Raw genomic sequence first — 14106 nt, 5'->3', positions numbered from 1 at the left:
TCGTGATGTACCGTGACTGGGGCTAGCTCCACCTGGTTGGTAGCCTGCGTTCAGATTCCAACTTCGTGAAACACTGATGCACCATTTAAATCAATGAGGATGTCCGTCGGTTGTTGGTGTATGTGTCTCTCCTTTGCACTGCCTGTTTCTAGTCGCATGTCGACACAAATGGAATCTCCTCAGGGTTCTTGGGCTGCGGGCTACCACTATGGGTGATACCCAGGGTGTGGGACGCATCGACCTTCTCTATTATGTCGAGTTTCTCTAGACCGTTCTAGCTCTGCCTCTACCTTTTTCCTAAGGTGGAAAGGTTCCTCCTATGCTGCTGCGACAACAGGTTGTACACCTTTATCGATGTGTATCGTAACTTGTATGTTTTTGATTTTGCCGATTCCCTCAAAACCTGTCTCGAATTCATTTGTAATGACTCGCCAACAGATGGCGACACCACACGGATTGTGGAATGATGCCAAGGTCCACAGCAGTAGTGTAGCTGAGGCAACGAAGCCAAAATGTCCCTTCACTACATAGATAGTAGTTCTGTACTACCTTTGTGTTTTCTCCTTCTGATCTCTGTAGTAAACGTGCCTACAATGTCGATAGGTTTCGTGGAGCCATATGGTAGATCTTCTATTCGTTCCAAATCAGCTGCGCCTATTCTAAGGTCTCAAGTGTTTTCTCATCTATTATATCTACTGTTGCCCCCGTGTCCACGATAATACTCATGGGGGTTTTGTTCAGAATGATCTCTGCTTTCGGTGACGAGTTATTTTCCCTTATATGGAAACCATATTCAGTCTTCCTCAGAGCTTAGTTCCCTGACAGGTGCTCTATACTGTATGCCTTGTCTTTATATTGACGAGATTTGCACAATCTTGGCAAAGTGGTTGATTTCTTGCACAAACTACACATTTTGCCTTTTGCCGGCAGTTACTTTGATGTGGGAATATCTCCTCCGCATCTATAGCACTGTCGGGTCTATTTCCTTTTGTTGCTGAGCACAGGGTTTCCTATAGCTCTGTTTTCCTCGCCCCCTTGCTTTTTCCTCTGAAAGCTATTCGGCGGGCTGCCTATTGTGTATCATCTGCTTACACTTTCCTCCCTACCGTTGGATGCTCTATTACATGTGCCTGCCTGATCACTCAGTTCGAATCCATGAGCCAATGTCAGTAGCTCATTGCTAGTTTATATCACTGTTTCGTAGTGCCCTCCTTCGTAGCCGTGAGGACAGACAGGATTGTAATAATCTGTGATTTTATTTCTCCATCAAGTTCGGAAATTCACAGTACTCTGCCTGCTTTCTAGTCTAGTACAGTACGTCATTAATTCTCACCTTGATTCTGTTCGCCTGTCGGAATCTATAGACGTCGTATTCTCTGTTCCGTTTGGCATGAAGTACGTCTCTAACGCATCCGTAGCTTGCGTGTACACATTTGCTTCTTCTTCCCCTTCTACCGCAACTGTATCGGCTAGTGTCAGGGTTGAGAAAATATCATGTACTTCCTCTCCAGCATAATGTAGTAGTAACGCCTTCTTTCTTTTATGACTTGTCACTTCTAGTGCAACTAGCAAATTGTCAAGTCTCTCCTCCATCTCCTCACCTCACTGACACGGAGCCATCCTCTCCGATGTTGAACGCGGGAAAATGAGGGAGTGCTGACGCCATTTTCTTCGTTAAGGTACGGGAAGCACAGGCATGCTCGGATTAAATACACGACAGAATGGGTTTTCGAGCGATTCTGAAGTAAATCCGCTAGTACCACTAGGTAAGCACCGCTTTCCCTACCATCCTCGTCGCCATTATAATATCTCTACATCTGATAAAGATCTAAAGACTCGATGTTTGTCGCACACTAAACATTTATTGCAGTTCCTTCACTCCGGTCACAATTCCCGCCTCTCGTGAATCCCCGGATGTTCCCGGTTACAAATAACGCGGATGTTACACAAAGACATTACAATACTGAGTATACCACAATTTCTGTCATGCGACACCTTTTTCAAATAAATGCATCAATTGGTAAACTACTGCAGACTTTGTGATGCCGAGTCCCACACTTCCAGTGCGAGCTGTTCATTGTTAAATCATGGCTGAATGGCCCCGCTGGTAAAACGTCTTGTTAATTTCCCGGCCACCCCGGGCTACTATGTTGTTAAATGCACGTTAAATACCGGTTGTGGCAGCGTTAATTCCCCGCTCTGTCGCAGGGGTCGGGGCCGGGATTTCAATTGACTGATGCACTAAACAACGTCTTGCTTATTATCCATCCTGCTCCCATATGAGGGAGGGTAGAGCTATAATACTACAGGTAACAAGTGCCCAGACCCCATTATTTTGCAATTGTTTAGACAAATGCCAGTAGGTAATTTTTGTTTAAATAGTCCTAAATATGTAAGTTCTTGAGCTACTAGTTACTAATACTAGATTATAGCCCCTGCCATGAGAAACACAACTGCGTTTGCAGAATTAAGAAATTCCATCCCTGTGAGGAGTTACGGGCATTGTCATGACTCATTTACGGAACTTTGACCCATGTTGGGGTATCCTAAAGTATTGCAAGGTATTAGGAGCAAAACGGGACTTTCAGAGCATTTTTTCTGAATTTTTGTGACTTAATTAGGGGTTGAGTGGGTCGCATCTGGTCGAGTTTTTGCACTACATGCCATTTGGTGTGCAGAAGATCGACCTCCACGAAAAAACTTTCGGTTTTCGAAGCTTTTCGGTTTTCAGAATTTTGGATAATAGGTTGTGTACTGTACTATCACTTGTGTAATTATAACTGTAATAAAGTAGCATAAATTAAATTTGAGATGTTTAGTTTACTTTGTAATTTGATAAATGATCTGTTTGTTACCACACATGTAGTAATGTAGCAGCGCGCTTCAGCACTAGCAGTTTCAGCGCGCAACGCTGTCTAGAATATTCTATTAAATATATCCTGTTAAACCTAGATGTAGCCACGCATGGGAGTGGGTGACCGCTAGCAAAACCATATGCGTGGCCTTATAATGAAACTATATGCATGGCCTTATAACAAAACTATATGCCTAGACTTTGTAGTGTGATGGTTGTGGAATGACAACATAACGAGCAGTATAACTTTAATACAAATGCATGTATATTCGAAGCATCAACTTGGACAACATAACATGGATACTTTATATAACTTTTATAAAACAAGAGAGCTTAGTTCGGTCGGGAGGCCTCAGTTAGCTGGCGCCATTTGGCGAATACAAAAGGGATCATTTAATGACTGTGACATCCTCTTTGTCACTGAAATCTTTACTGAAAGGGAATTGAGCATATAATAGTTTCAGCTGAAATAGGAATGTTATAGAGAGTGTTTCTCAGCCTTCTTCAACCTACGGCCATATCACTTATCAGCTGAAGCCTTTATGTTTGCTGGTTGGCTCCTGTTGGGTGGCACCTGGTGGTTCAACGGCTGTTGTCTTGGTCGTAGGCTGCTCATCCTGATAGCGAACCTGTTTGTGAGGTTGGCTTGACTCCATGGGTTGGGCTGTTTGTGATTGCGGCGCAGGGAGATCAGAAAGGTGGGGACTGCTTTGCCTTAGTCGACTTCCATCTGTGGTGTCGATGATGTAGGATCTTGGTTCATCACATTTTTCTATGATGGTTGCTGGTGCCCATCTTCTAGTAGTGTGGTGCTGGGTGCGCACCTGTCCTGCTAGGAACAGTGGTCACTCTGCACCTGCTCTGGCGTCATAGTAACGTTTCTGTGATAACTGACGGGCCTCTAATGCGGCATTGATAGTGTCTCTGTCTGGAAGCTTGTTTCTGGTGCACACTGGTAGATTGGCCTTGGCTTTTCTACCCATCAGAGTTTCCATGGGAGATTTTATCTTGTCACTCACTGGCGTCGTTTGTAATCACAGTAGTGCCAGGTCTGTATCTACTTGATCTAGTCTGGCTTTCCATATGGTGGACTTGATCGTCTTCACCATACGCTCTATGAATACATTCAATTGTGGATATCTTGGTGAAGATATGGTGTGGGTGAATGACCACTCATTCGCAAATGCTTTGAAGGAATAGGCATCAAACTGTGGACCATTATCCGTGTACAATGTTTCAGGGATGCTATGTATCCCAAACAGCTCATTGAAGTACGTAATGGCGGCCTTGCTGGTGCACGATTTGGTGTATTGATCTGCTACCAGCAGGTATTCCTCTCCATCCAACTCAAAGAAGTCAGCACTCAGCGTATGCCATGGATGGCGCGGAATTTCTTTCTGCAGCAATGGCTTCCTTTGCTGTGATGGTGCGTTCTGCTGGCAAATTTCGCAATTTGCTACAAGGGACTCAATGTCTGAAGCTATTCCAGTCCAGTACACACTGGCCTTGGCTCTTATACGGCACTTATCCCGCCTTTGGTGGCCTGCATGCAACGCCGTGAGTACATATCGTTGCAACGAGGAAGGGATCAGGACTTGCTCACTTCCTTTTAGGATGATTCTGCCCTCCACCGCAAGCTCATTGTGGAAAGACCAGTAGGGCTTGATCACCTTCGGCACTTGCCTTTGAGACGATGGCCATCCACTGATAATCACATCTCGCTGTGGTGCTAGGACTGGATCTCAAGAAGTCTCTGTGTGCAGCTGCTGTACGCGTTCATGGCTGAATTGGACCAGATTTACCTGGACATTGAGTTCTATGGGGGGATCTCTCCTTCCTCCCAGGATCCTCGGAGAGTCCATCAGCAAGAAGCAGTGATTTTTCCGGCTGGTACCCGATGGTCACATCGTAATTCTGTAAGCGCAGTAGCATGCGCTGTAGGTGTGGAGGTGCTGCATGCAAGTTTTTTAACTGGATTATCTTCAACGGCTTGTGGTTTGAATGAACGGTGAAGGTTTTCCCGTATATGTAAGTATGGAAACGCTCGGAAACATAGACCACAGCCAGGAGCTCGCGCTCAATGTTGTCTGGTTTCCCACCATCTGCGGAGTAGATCATGCCGAAGAACAGAATTTCCTTGGCCTTGATTGTACATTTCTGAGAGTTGAAGACCAGTCTGTGATTTTGTGCAACCTGCATCAGGTTCCAGAGATTGCGATCATGCTCTTCGTCTGTGCATCCGTAAACAGCAACATCATCCACGATGCCTGTGCAGACTGGGCAGTTCTCCAGTATGGCGTCCATCTTCTGCTGAAAGACGTCCTGCGACACAAGCAGACCAAATGGAAGGCGTAGGAAGCAATGCCTTCCAAAAGGAGTGTTGAACGCGGTTAGCCTTGAGCTGGACTCATCCAGCCTGATTGACCAGTAGCCATTCTTGTCGTCAAGCTTGCTGAAGACCTTGGCTCCGCTAATGTGGTAAGTTATCTCTTCAAGGGTTGGCGTTTTGTGGTGAGGTCGCTTGAGTGCGCAGTTGAGGTCTTTTAGATATAAGCATACCTGCAGACTGCCACTTTTCTTTTCCGTAATGGCAAGGCTTGAGACCCAGTCTGTTGGCTCGGTTTTGCGCTTGATAACACTCATTGCTTCCATCTTATTCAGCTCACTTTTGATAGCAAGTCGACGTTGTATTGAGTACTTCCGGTTTGGATGCACAGCGCGTCAAATGATTTTGGAAATGCGTCCTTGAGGTCTTGTATGCTACCGACGTAGATGCTGGAGTATTGTTGATGGCTGACACTTCTATGCCAATATCATCACATCGCAGAGTGACCATATTCATCAGCTCGCAGCTTGGGAGACCTAAGATTGCAGCACGATCTGATTCAGCAATGTAGAAGGTCATGCTCTGCCATCCGCAATTCTTGTACCTGCAGTGACTGACCTGCACTCTAGCCATATGGCACCATGCTGCTTGATTTCACCGCCATTGTATGCTGTTAGCTTTACACCAGGCATGTGGCTGACCTCGGATGACCTTGGATATCTACTGGCATCCAGCTTGTGGGGAAACATGCAGCGGAATGTGCGCACTGGTAAGATGTTTCCTTCAGCTCCCGTGTCAACCTTAAGCTTGAGGGTGTCATGCACATGCTTGTTTGGCAGTTGTATGTCAAGCGTTGCAAAAGCTGACTGCTTCTGTGCTGCAGTGTCCACCGTGATTTCCACAGCGCCATAGGCAATGTGGGCAAAGTATTCATCTTCAGCAGTAACGGCATCAATGCTATTGTCCCTGCCATGCTGGTCCCTACCACGACTCCAGGATCGACCTCGGCCACGGCCTCTGCCCTGTCCTCGGCTCCAGGCATTGTCACCTCGTGACCTGGATTGGTTGTGGGGCCTTGCTCCATCACGTGTTGGTGACTTGCTGGGGCATGTCCGGGCCTTGGCCCAGTGGTCTGAACCACCACACCATCTGCATGTGGATCCCTTCACCGGGCATCCTTGGATGGACTTGTGGCGGGTTTCGCCACAATGGTAGCACTGTGGAGATGACTTGTAACCATGATGAAAGGCATTGACTGACACCTGGTTGTCTTGAATATGCTTAAATGCCTCTTGGTGGCCCACCGAAGCGTCATGGGCATGACATTCTTCCATGGCCTTTTCAATGGTGTAGGCAGCGTCATGTATTAGCAATGTCTTTTGAACCTCAGCGTACTTCGTACCAAATGCGATTAGATCAACAATGCGTTCATCTTTATCCGTAAATTTGCATAAATTCGCTTGGTTGGTTAGTCTGCTTAAGAAGTCGTCACTGCTTTCATCAGCCCCTTGTCTCATGTGCTGAAATATAAGTCTTTACACCCTGAAGCTAGACTTCTGCTCGATGTGCACATCAAATTTTCCCCATATTGTTGCCGGATTCTTTCGGTCTACCTCTGTTATGTCTCAGCTGTTATACATGCTAACACCTTCATCGCCCATCATAAGCAGTATGTGGGACACTTGCTTTTCAGCTTTAACATCCTTGCAGTCAAAGTACATAAGTGCTTTTTGCTTGAACAGCTTGTAGCTGGCAGTCTTATCTGGCCTTGACCAGTCCATAATGGGTGCACGAACATGCCCCATCTTTGTCTTTCAAGTTCAACACTAATAATCGCACAATAATATTAATGTTGCGGTTATTTTGCAGCTGTATATCCAGTAAGGGTTATTTACATACCGTTTACTGATGAATGACTGGATGTAAACACTAACTTTGATCAGCTGTTGGCGATGTCAACAATTAGCTGATGCACTCATTAGCTGTCCATGCTCAGCGCGGCTGTTGACCAGGTGTTACCATTGCACGGCATGCAATGAACAATCGTGTCATTCCGGCAGGAAAATTTCTGGGGCCTCCCAAGTTCTGGTAGAATATCTCCAGGCTTGCTGTTGCAATTCGTTTTTTTACTGTTGCTACCATGTGATAGTGTGATGGTTGTGGAATGACAACACAACGAGTGGTATAACTTTAATACAAATGCATGTATATTCGAAGCATCAACTTGGACAACATAACATGGATACTTGTGTGCATGCTGGCTAGCAGCCAACTTTCATAAAACAAGAGAGCTTAGTTCGGCCAGGAGGCGTCTATTTCTTCCGTACCACAAATGCGCGAAGGGTTCCTCTGATTGGCTGCTTTGATTTGCTCTGACGGAACAAGGGTGTTGCTATCCCCCGGGCGCGTCTATTTTTTCCGTACCACAAATGCGCGAAGGGTTCCTCTGATTGGCTGCTTTGATTTGCTCTGACGGAACAACCCGTCGCGTGTGGAGGGAGGTGCCCGCAACGTGGCAGCACTAGTGTTAGGATAGTGTTAGGGTCAGGGTTAGGGTTAGGGTTAGGGTTAATTTTTAATTATTAATTTTTAATTTAGGGTTAGGGTTAGGATTTTTGCATCATGATATCTGTCCCCACACCATAGATTAATTTTTGTGAATAACACTGCCTATATATAGCGCGGCGACACATACATATTTAGTGTGAGGGTTAGTGGTGGCGTTGTTGGAGTGAATGTTACCGTTAGGTTGAACTTTTTGAACGTCATCGTCAACGTTATCACGTGACCTCCCTCCACACGCGACGGGTTGTTCCGTCAGAGCAAATCAAAGCAGCCAATCAGAGGAACCCTTCGCGCATTTGTGGTACGGAAAAAATAGACGCGGCCAGGAGGCCTCAGTTAGGTGGCGCCATCTGGCAAATACAAAGGGGATCATTTGATGACTGTGCCAGACATATCCAAACAATACACATTACCACATAACTAACAATACGCATTATCATATAACTGAATAGCTTGACGGGCCGAGATTACTTACCCACTGCTGACAAGCGCCAGCCATATAAACCAATTGGAAGTAGGAGTGTAGAAAGCGCGAGCTTTAATATATACATTTTTGTTGGGAACAAAGGAGACGGAATAAATAAATAGCTGTGGTGCGCCTACGGCTGCGCGATACCAAGGGCAGAATTTCCCGTGAATGGTTGTTTTTCGTGTGCTTTTGTACCTCCGTAGCGTGCAGTTTATCAGTAATACCATTGTTTTAATTAAGAAATTGCATTTATTTTCAAAGGTTTTTCATATGGAAGGGTTGCAGGCTCCTACGATGTGAAACAGTATACTATAATAATATTAATGTATTATATATATATATATGTGATCTTTTTACATGATATTATTATAGTACTAGTAGTGAATAAAAACAAATAATCTTCTGACAGTGGTTGTAGCAAGTGGTATCTTTGTATACCGTTTACATGTTCAATCAATATACATATATATTCCAGCTCTATTCCAAAGTCGACATGACGTCTAAAAGCATTGAATGTGCTACGGATATGTATGAAATACTCACCTCCAATCTACTGCTGCTGGGATTCCATCCTTCAGATGTTGAGGAAAAGCACAATATTAGGTTCAACAGGTTTGTGTTCATGCTTATCATATATTATCAGGAGGAATAATAATAGAGGAGTATGACTCGCAAAGACGCGTGTACTTCCACGTGTGAAATTAGTGGCGGGCTCTAATCATTGGCTCTGACGTCTTTTTCGTCGTTTTTCTGGAGCAGAATCTAAGTTGAGCTTTTGTTTCGGCGGATTTTGGAAGTTTTTAAAATGTGATCTTGCATGAATTTGCTAGTTGCAAATCCCTGCCGAACCCCGCCAACAGGTACCTCAGTGTGAGCTGCCTTTTGCTTGTGTCACTCGCGTGGAAATGATCGCACGTTGATCATGTCTGACGTTCAAATCTATAACTACATAACAAGAAGAGATATATATCGATACAAAGTAAAGTGTGATGGCAAGTTGGATGTACAATGCTAGTTCTGATGTCATTTTTTATAGGGTTTCACGTAATAAATCGTAGGTGAATTATGGCATAGAAATTTTGAATTTTTTGTGTTTCGAGCGAGCACTCCTGATATTATTAGTATGGAAGTTTTTTTTGTTGAAAATTGTCTCTTATAAATGAGACACATACAGGTACCCACACATCTCTACCTTCCGTTAAAAGCTGTTCCAACTCCACAACATGATGTTTTTAAGGTTCTAATTACTTTGTATCGCATATCCTGGTTTGAAATGTGCTTCAAATCTGTTCTATGTAAAATTTTATCATATTAAGAACAACGACATCAAATTTTAAGTGACGGTCTTTAATAGTTTGTCATAACAGGGTTTAGCACCTATTCAAACAAATTGTTGACGGTGATCAGGGGCGGTAACCAGACAATATACGGGTAATGGTTAATACTCAGTTTGAGTTTTTCCTGGTATCAAGCCCATACATAAACAAATAGTCAAATAGTGCAGGATTTGGGATTTAGATCTGTACCAGCAATACATTCTGGCTTTTCCACTTACAATTACATGTTGATTCATGCCAGCCCTTTCGTATGCGTCCACAGGGTTCCGGGGGAAAAAACCAATATTGCTGTAATACAGGTCGCAGCGTTTAATGGTTATAACCTTTAAGTTAATGTACAACGTACTTGAATCATTTCAACTTAGTTGGTTAACTAACAGCCGTCTGTTGCGTATATGGCACCATGTGCCTTAACAATTTGGGGGCTTTTGCGTAGTTTGTAAGCATTAGGAGTTGATGCCACTTTAACTGTCATAATGAATGTGACACTTGCCAATGTTTGTAATGTATGATGGCTTTTACGATAGCATTCTTAAAATGTTTAAAGCTCCTGTTACATCACTTGACTAAAATCGTTATGGCTGTTATAAGGGAAGGGAGGGAAGTCATTCATTGATCTTTTCCAGTTGGCTAGGTTTTATGCCACTTTCCTTGAGTTTGACCTCCATAGATATTCTTGGGATGATTCTTTTTCCCCATTTGTTCTTTTTCCCAGTGTTTTCCAAGGTAGAGCTTGCCTGATGGTGTTAGCATATATGGCATGTGGCATGATATGTTAGCATGTGGTTTTTTAAGTGGTGGGTCATATCAACATGTGCTTTAATCTGCTCCTGCTTTGTGTTCTGCTAGAGGTATTCATTCCTCTTTCTCATTGTGTTTGGTCAGTGTGTGCCCAGGGTATCTCTTAGCATGTTAACTGTTAATGTGTATTGTCGTTGGAATGCATTGCATTTATATGTTTTTTTTTCAGAGAGCTGTTTGAAGTGCCAAATAGAAAAGCGTTTAATGTGATTATACACTTAATATTATCTCGTCTGGATGCAGGAAAAGCCAATGAAACATTCAGGTGCATAACTATTATATATGAAACCCCGTAGAAAGTAATATTGCAACATATCTTTGCTATCAAAAAATGAGTGTATATGGTATATATTTTGTGATATAAAAGCATGCACTCAAGCTTTTGTATGGGTATTGCTCTAATGAAGAGTATATGGTTATTGACCAATGCATCGAATTAATCACACATTTTATTTATATTATATTATATTATATTATATAGGCAGTTGATAGTTGTAGAGTGGTTGACGCTAATAGATTCTGGCATAATTAATACTATGAACAGGCTGGTTAGGGCATGTCTCTGACATCATCAGTAAATGTGTTTAAAGGGCCACGTCTCACTGCACAGGTTCGCGGGCAATCAAAACGCTCTGAAAGTTCACATAATATGTTGATATACGGAGAAATAAGCATGTACAGATGTGGCACCTGGTGTTAGCCATCGAATAAGACTAAAAATTAAAAATCAAAATAAATTGCGCTTAAAACATTGGGTGTATCCTTAATATTTATTTGCTTTATGCTGGAAGCCTGAACTGAGAAACATTATGCTGGCTACAGCTTGAATTTTATTTTCAGAGATTGTTGGCCAGTTTATGACAAAAAACAAGAACAAGTCTTCACTAGAGCTTGCCAACTTTGGATAAATGATATACGAACAGTTTGTGCTTATAATTCTGTACTATTCTTGCTTCATTGCTACATAATTTCTTTGTCTGAACTTTTGGAGGATTAAATTTTTACTATGTTGTCTTTTCATCTTTCGAAGAGAAGTGTTTAACTAGTAAGTACGCTAAAGTTTGTTTTATTTGTATTGTTTCAAATTTAATTTGTATTTTATGTTGAATAATTTTGCATGTTTTTACTATTTCGTATTTAGAAGGAAACTCAGTTGCGCCTTCCTACTATCAATGCTTCTGCACTACTGTCCCCATGTGGCAAAAAGATCTACATTGTCCTTATAATCCTATCTACATTCACATTGTCGAAGCGTAAGTAGGCACTGTGCCAAAAATGTTTGGCTTGCTTCTTAATTTAGTATAGTTTACAAAGTTAGGCATTTCATGTTTTGATTGTCATCTTATGAGTGCAACCATTGTGTGTAGTTAAGGCACAATTTTAATGCATATGAGATGTTTTAGTGATAGCAAAGGTTGCCTTGTATGTAAAAATGATTGAATATAACTATATGCAAAATATTTCATGTCCCAACTAAAGGTGCATGGTCACTGACAGTGGCGTAGACAGGTCCTCAGTTGTGGGGAGGGGTGGATGATTTCGCTGTTACTTCCATCACAACGTATACGAAGAGCATGTATCGCACACTGCGAGCGCCTTGGCCCAAAGCCCTTAACGGGTGGGGTCCAGGGGCCGGATTCATCAACGTTGCGTAAAGTGTATTGCGTACACAGAGTTTCTACGAAGTACGTACGCAAAGCTCGTAGGTGCGATTCATCAACGCAGCGTAGCACCTGCGTACGCAATTGTTGATGAATTCCAGTGTAAATCCACTACGCCATCGTAGCTGCTGGCTGTTGAGGGGAGTGCCTAGCATAAACCAATCACACTGTGCGACACATACCATAGGAACCAAACTGACGCCTCTCTTGTATGTAAACCATATGGCTCTAGCTCTGTCTACAGGAGTGCTCGGGGATGTGATAGTTGCCTCATTTTCGTTTGTATGATTGCGTTCAACACTCGAAGAAAGCAGGGACACGTACACGTGCGTGCGTGTGTACGTACACGTGCGTTCGTGCGTGTGCGTGCGTGCGTGCGTGCGTGCATGTGCACGTGTGCGTGCGTCTGTGTGCACGTACACGTGCGTGCGTTCGTGTGCGTGCGTGCGTGTGCACGTACACGTGCGTGCGTGCGTGTGTACGTACACGTGCGTGCGTGCATGTGCACGTGTGCGTGCGTGTGTGTGCACGTACACGTGCGTGCGTGCGTGTGCACGTACACGTGCGTGCGTGCGTGCATGTGCACGTGTGCGTGCGTGTGTGTGCACGTACACGTGCGTGCGTGTACACGTGCTTGCGTGCGTGTGCACGTACACGTGCGTGCGTGTGTACGTACACGGACGTGCGTGCATGCGTGCGTGTGCACGTACACGTGCGTGTGTGTGCACATACATGTGCGTGCGTGTGCACGTACACGTGCGTGCGTGCGTGCGTTTACACGTACGCGTGCGTGCGTGTGTACGTACACGGGCGTGCGTGCGTGCTTGTGCACGTGTGCATGCGTGTGCATGTACACGGCTAACTATGAACTCGCTTATAACGAAAACAATGCCAAGCTATAACAAAAGAAGCGTCAAAGGCGCCGCCTGTCTGTGTAGTATGGTAATTATTTATTTATTTTTAGTTGAGTAGTAATTTTATAATGTTTTCTCAATAAAATAATGCATGCTGCGGTATGCTGGAAACACCTGTGCAAATTTCGAGTGGTTTACGGCATCTCGTCAGCTCGTGTAAAGTTACGCAAAGGTTTACGTAAAGTTTAGTTCGATGAATCGCACCTAAAACGGCCTCGCTTGCGTACGCAAAATCGTACGCAAATTTACTAAATAGCTGTGTTGATGAATCGCAACTAAGCAACGTCGATTGCTTACACAAGATTTACGCAAAATATTTTGCGTAAGCAGCTTGATGAATCTACCCCCAGGGGCCCACCATAGGGCCCCTGGCGGGGTGCAGGGGCAGAGCCCTTGCCCGGGGTCCAGGGGACGGAGGAGCCCCCCGAAGCTCTTGGATTTTAGCAATTTAGAACCTTTAAGATGGCCATTTTTTAGGGAATTGAAAAAAAAAATGAAATCGTAAGTGTAATATATTGTGAATTCTAGGGTTGTTTTTTTCTTTGGCCTTTTGGCTTTTTTCTTTGAGGTTTAATAACACGCAACTCCCCCCCCCCCACACACACACACACACGCATACCCACACCCACACCCACACCCACACCCACACCCACACCCACACACAACTACAGCACTGGAATCATCTCCCCCTGAAATTTTGATAAAACGTATATTTTACTGAGAACGTTAAAACTGTAAAAAAAAAGTATGAGAAAAACAACCAGATTTGAACCAAAAAGTGCATATTTGCACCCCTAATACAAAATCGTGAATATACTTCCGGTCAGGTCTCAGCACCCCCACCCCCAAGTGTGATGAAATTGGATTTTCCCCCATTCAATCCTCGTGAAAAATCAATATCCCAACTCTCAATAGGTCTATTCTAATTTTGAATAAAGCAGTGATTTAACTTTCATGAACAGTGATAAGACGTGATTTGGGGATTTTGAGTGAGTTTCAGTAAAATAATGTCATTCTTGGAACGAGTTACAGACATTTTACAGTAGATGTATGTCACTTCCCATATGTGTAATAGCGGAGCTCGAGAGAGCGGAGCACCATACATATAGGATGAGAGCATTTTTTTGCTGGACTTTGTGGTATGGTACACCCCCCCCCATCCCATAGTGCATTGCGCTT

The 14106-nt window shown here is 43.8% G+C and overlaps 1 protein-coding gene across 6 annotated transcripts in view; it reads left to right on the top strand.

The window, feature by feature from the left end:
* Positions 1-14106, top strand: part of LOC106815261 (HAUS augmin-like complex subunit 6) — a 38079-nt gene that overhangs the window by 12512 nt on the left and 11461 nt on the right. For 3 of the 6 annotated variants that reach the window (XM_014819697.1, XM_014819701.1, XM_014819700.1), the window contains exons 2-5: positions 8690-8826; positions 10522-10617; positions 11193-11292; positions 11494-11605. In XM_014819697.1, the coding sequence (XP_014675183.1) occupies positions 8690-8826; positions 10522-10617; positions 11193-11292; positions 11494-11605 (445 nt within the window). Of the gene's footprint in view, positions 1-1746; positions 1767-5266; positions 5333-8689; positions 8827-10521; positions 10618-11192; positions 11293-11493; positions 11606-14106 lie in introns of those variants that run through there. The other 3 variants (XM_014819703.1, XM_014819702.1, XM_014819698.1) reach the window with 3 other exon arrangements.

The sequence above is a fragment of the Priapulus caudatus genome, unplaced genomic scaffold, assembly GCF_000485595.1.
Source record: "Priapulus caudatus unplaced genomic scaffold, Priapulus_caudatus-5.0.1 Scaffold1075, whole genome shotgun sequence".
Classification (NCBI taxonomy): Eukaryota; Metazoa; Priapulida; class Priapulimorpha; order Priapulimorphida; family Priapulidae; genus Priapulus; species Priapulus caudatus.
Note: the sequence above shows the minus strand (reverse complement) of the source record. Positions and strands in the feature narration are given on the sequence as shown.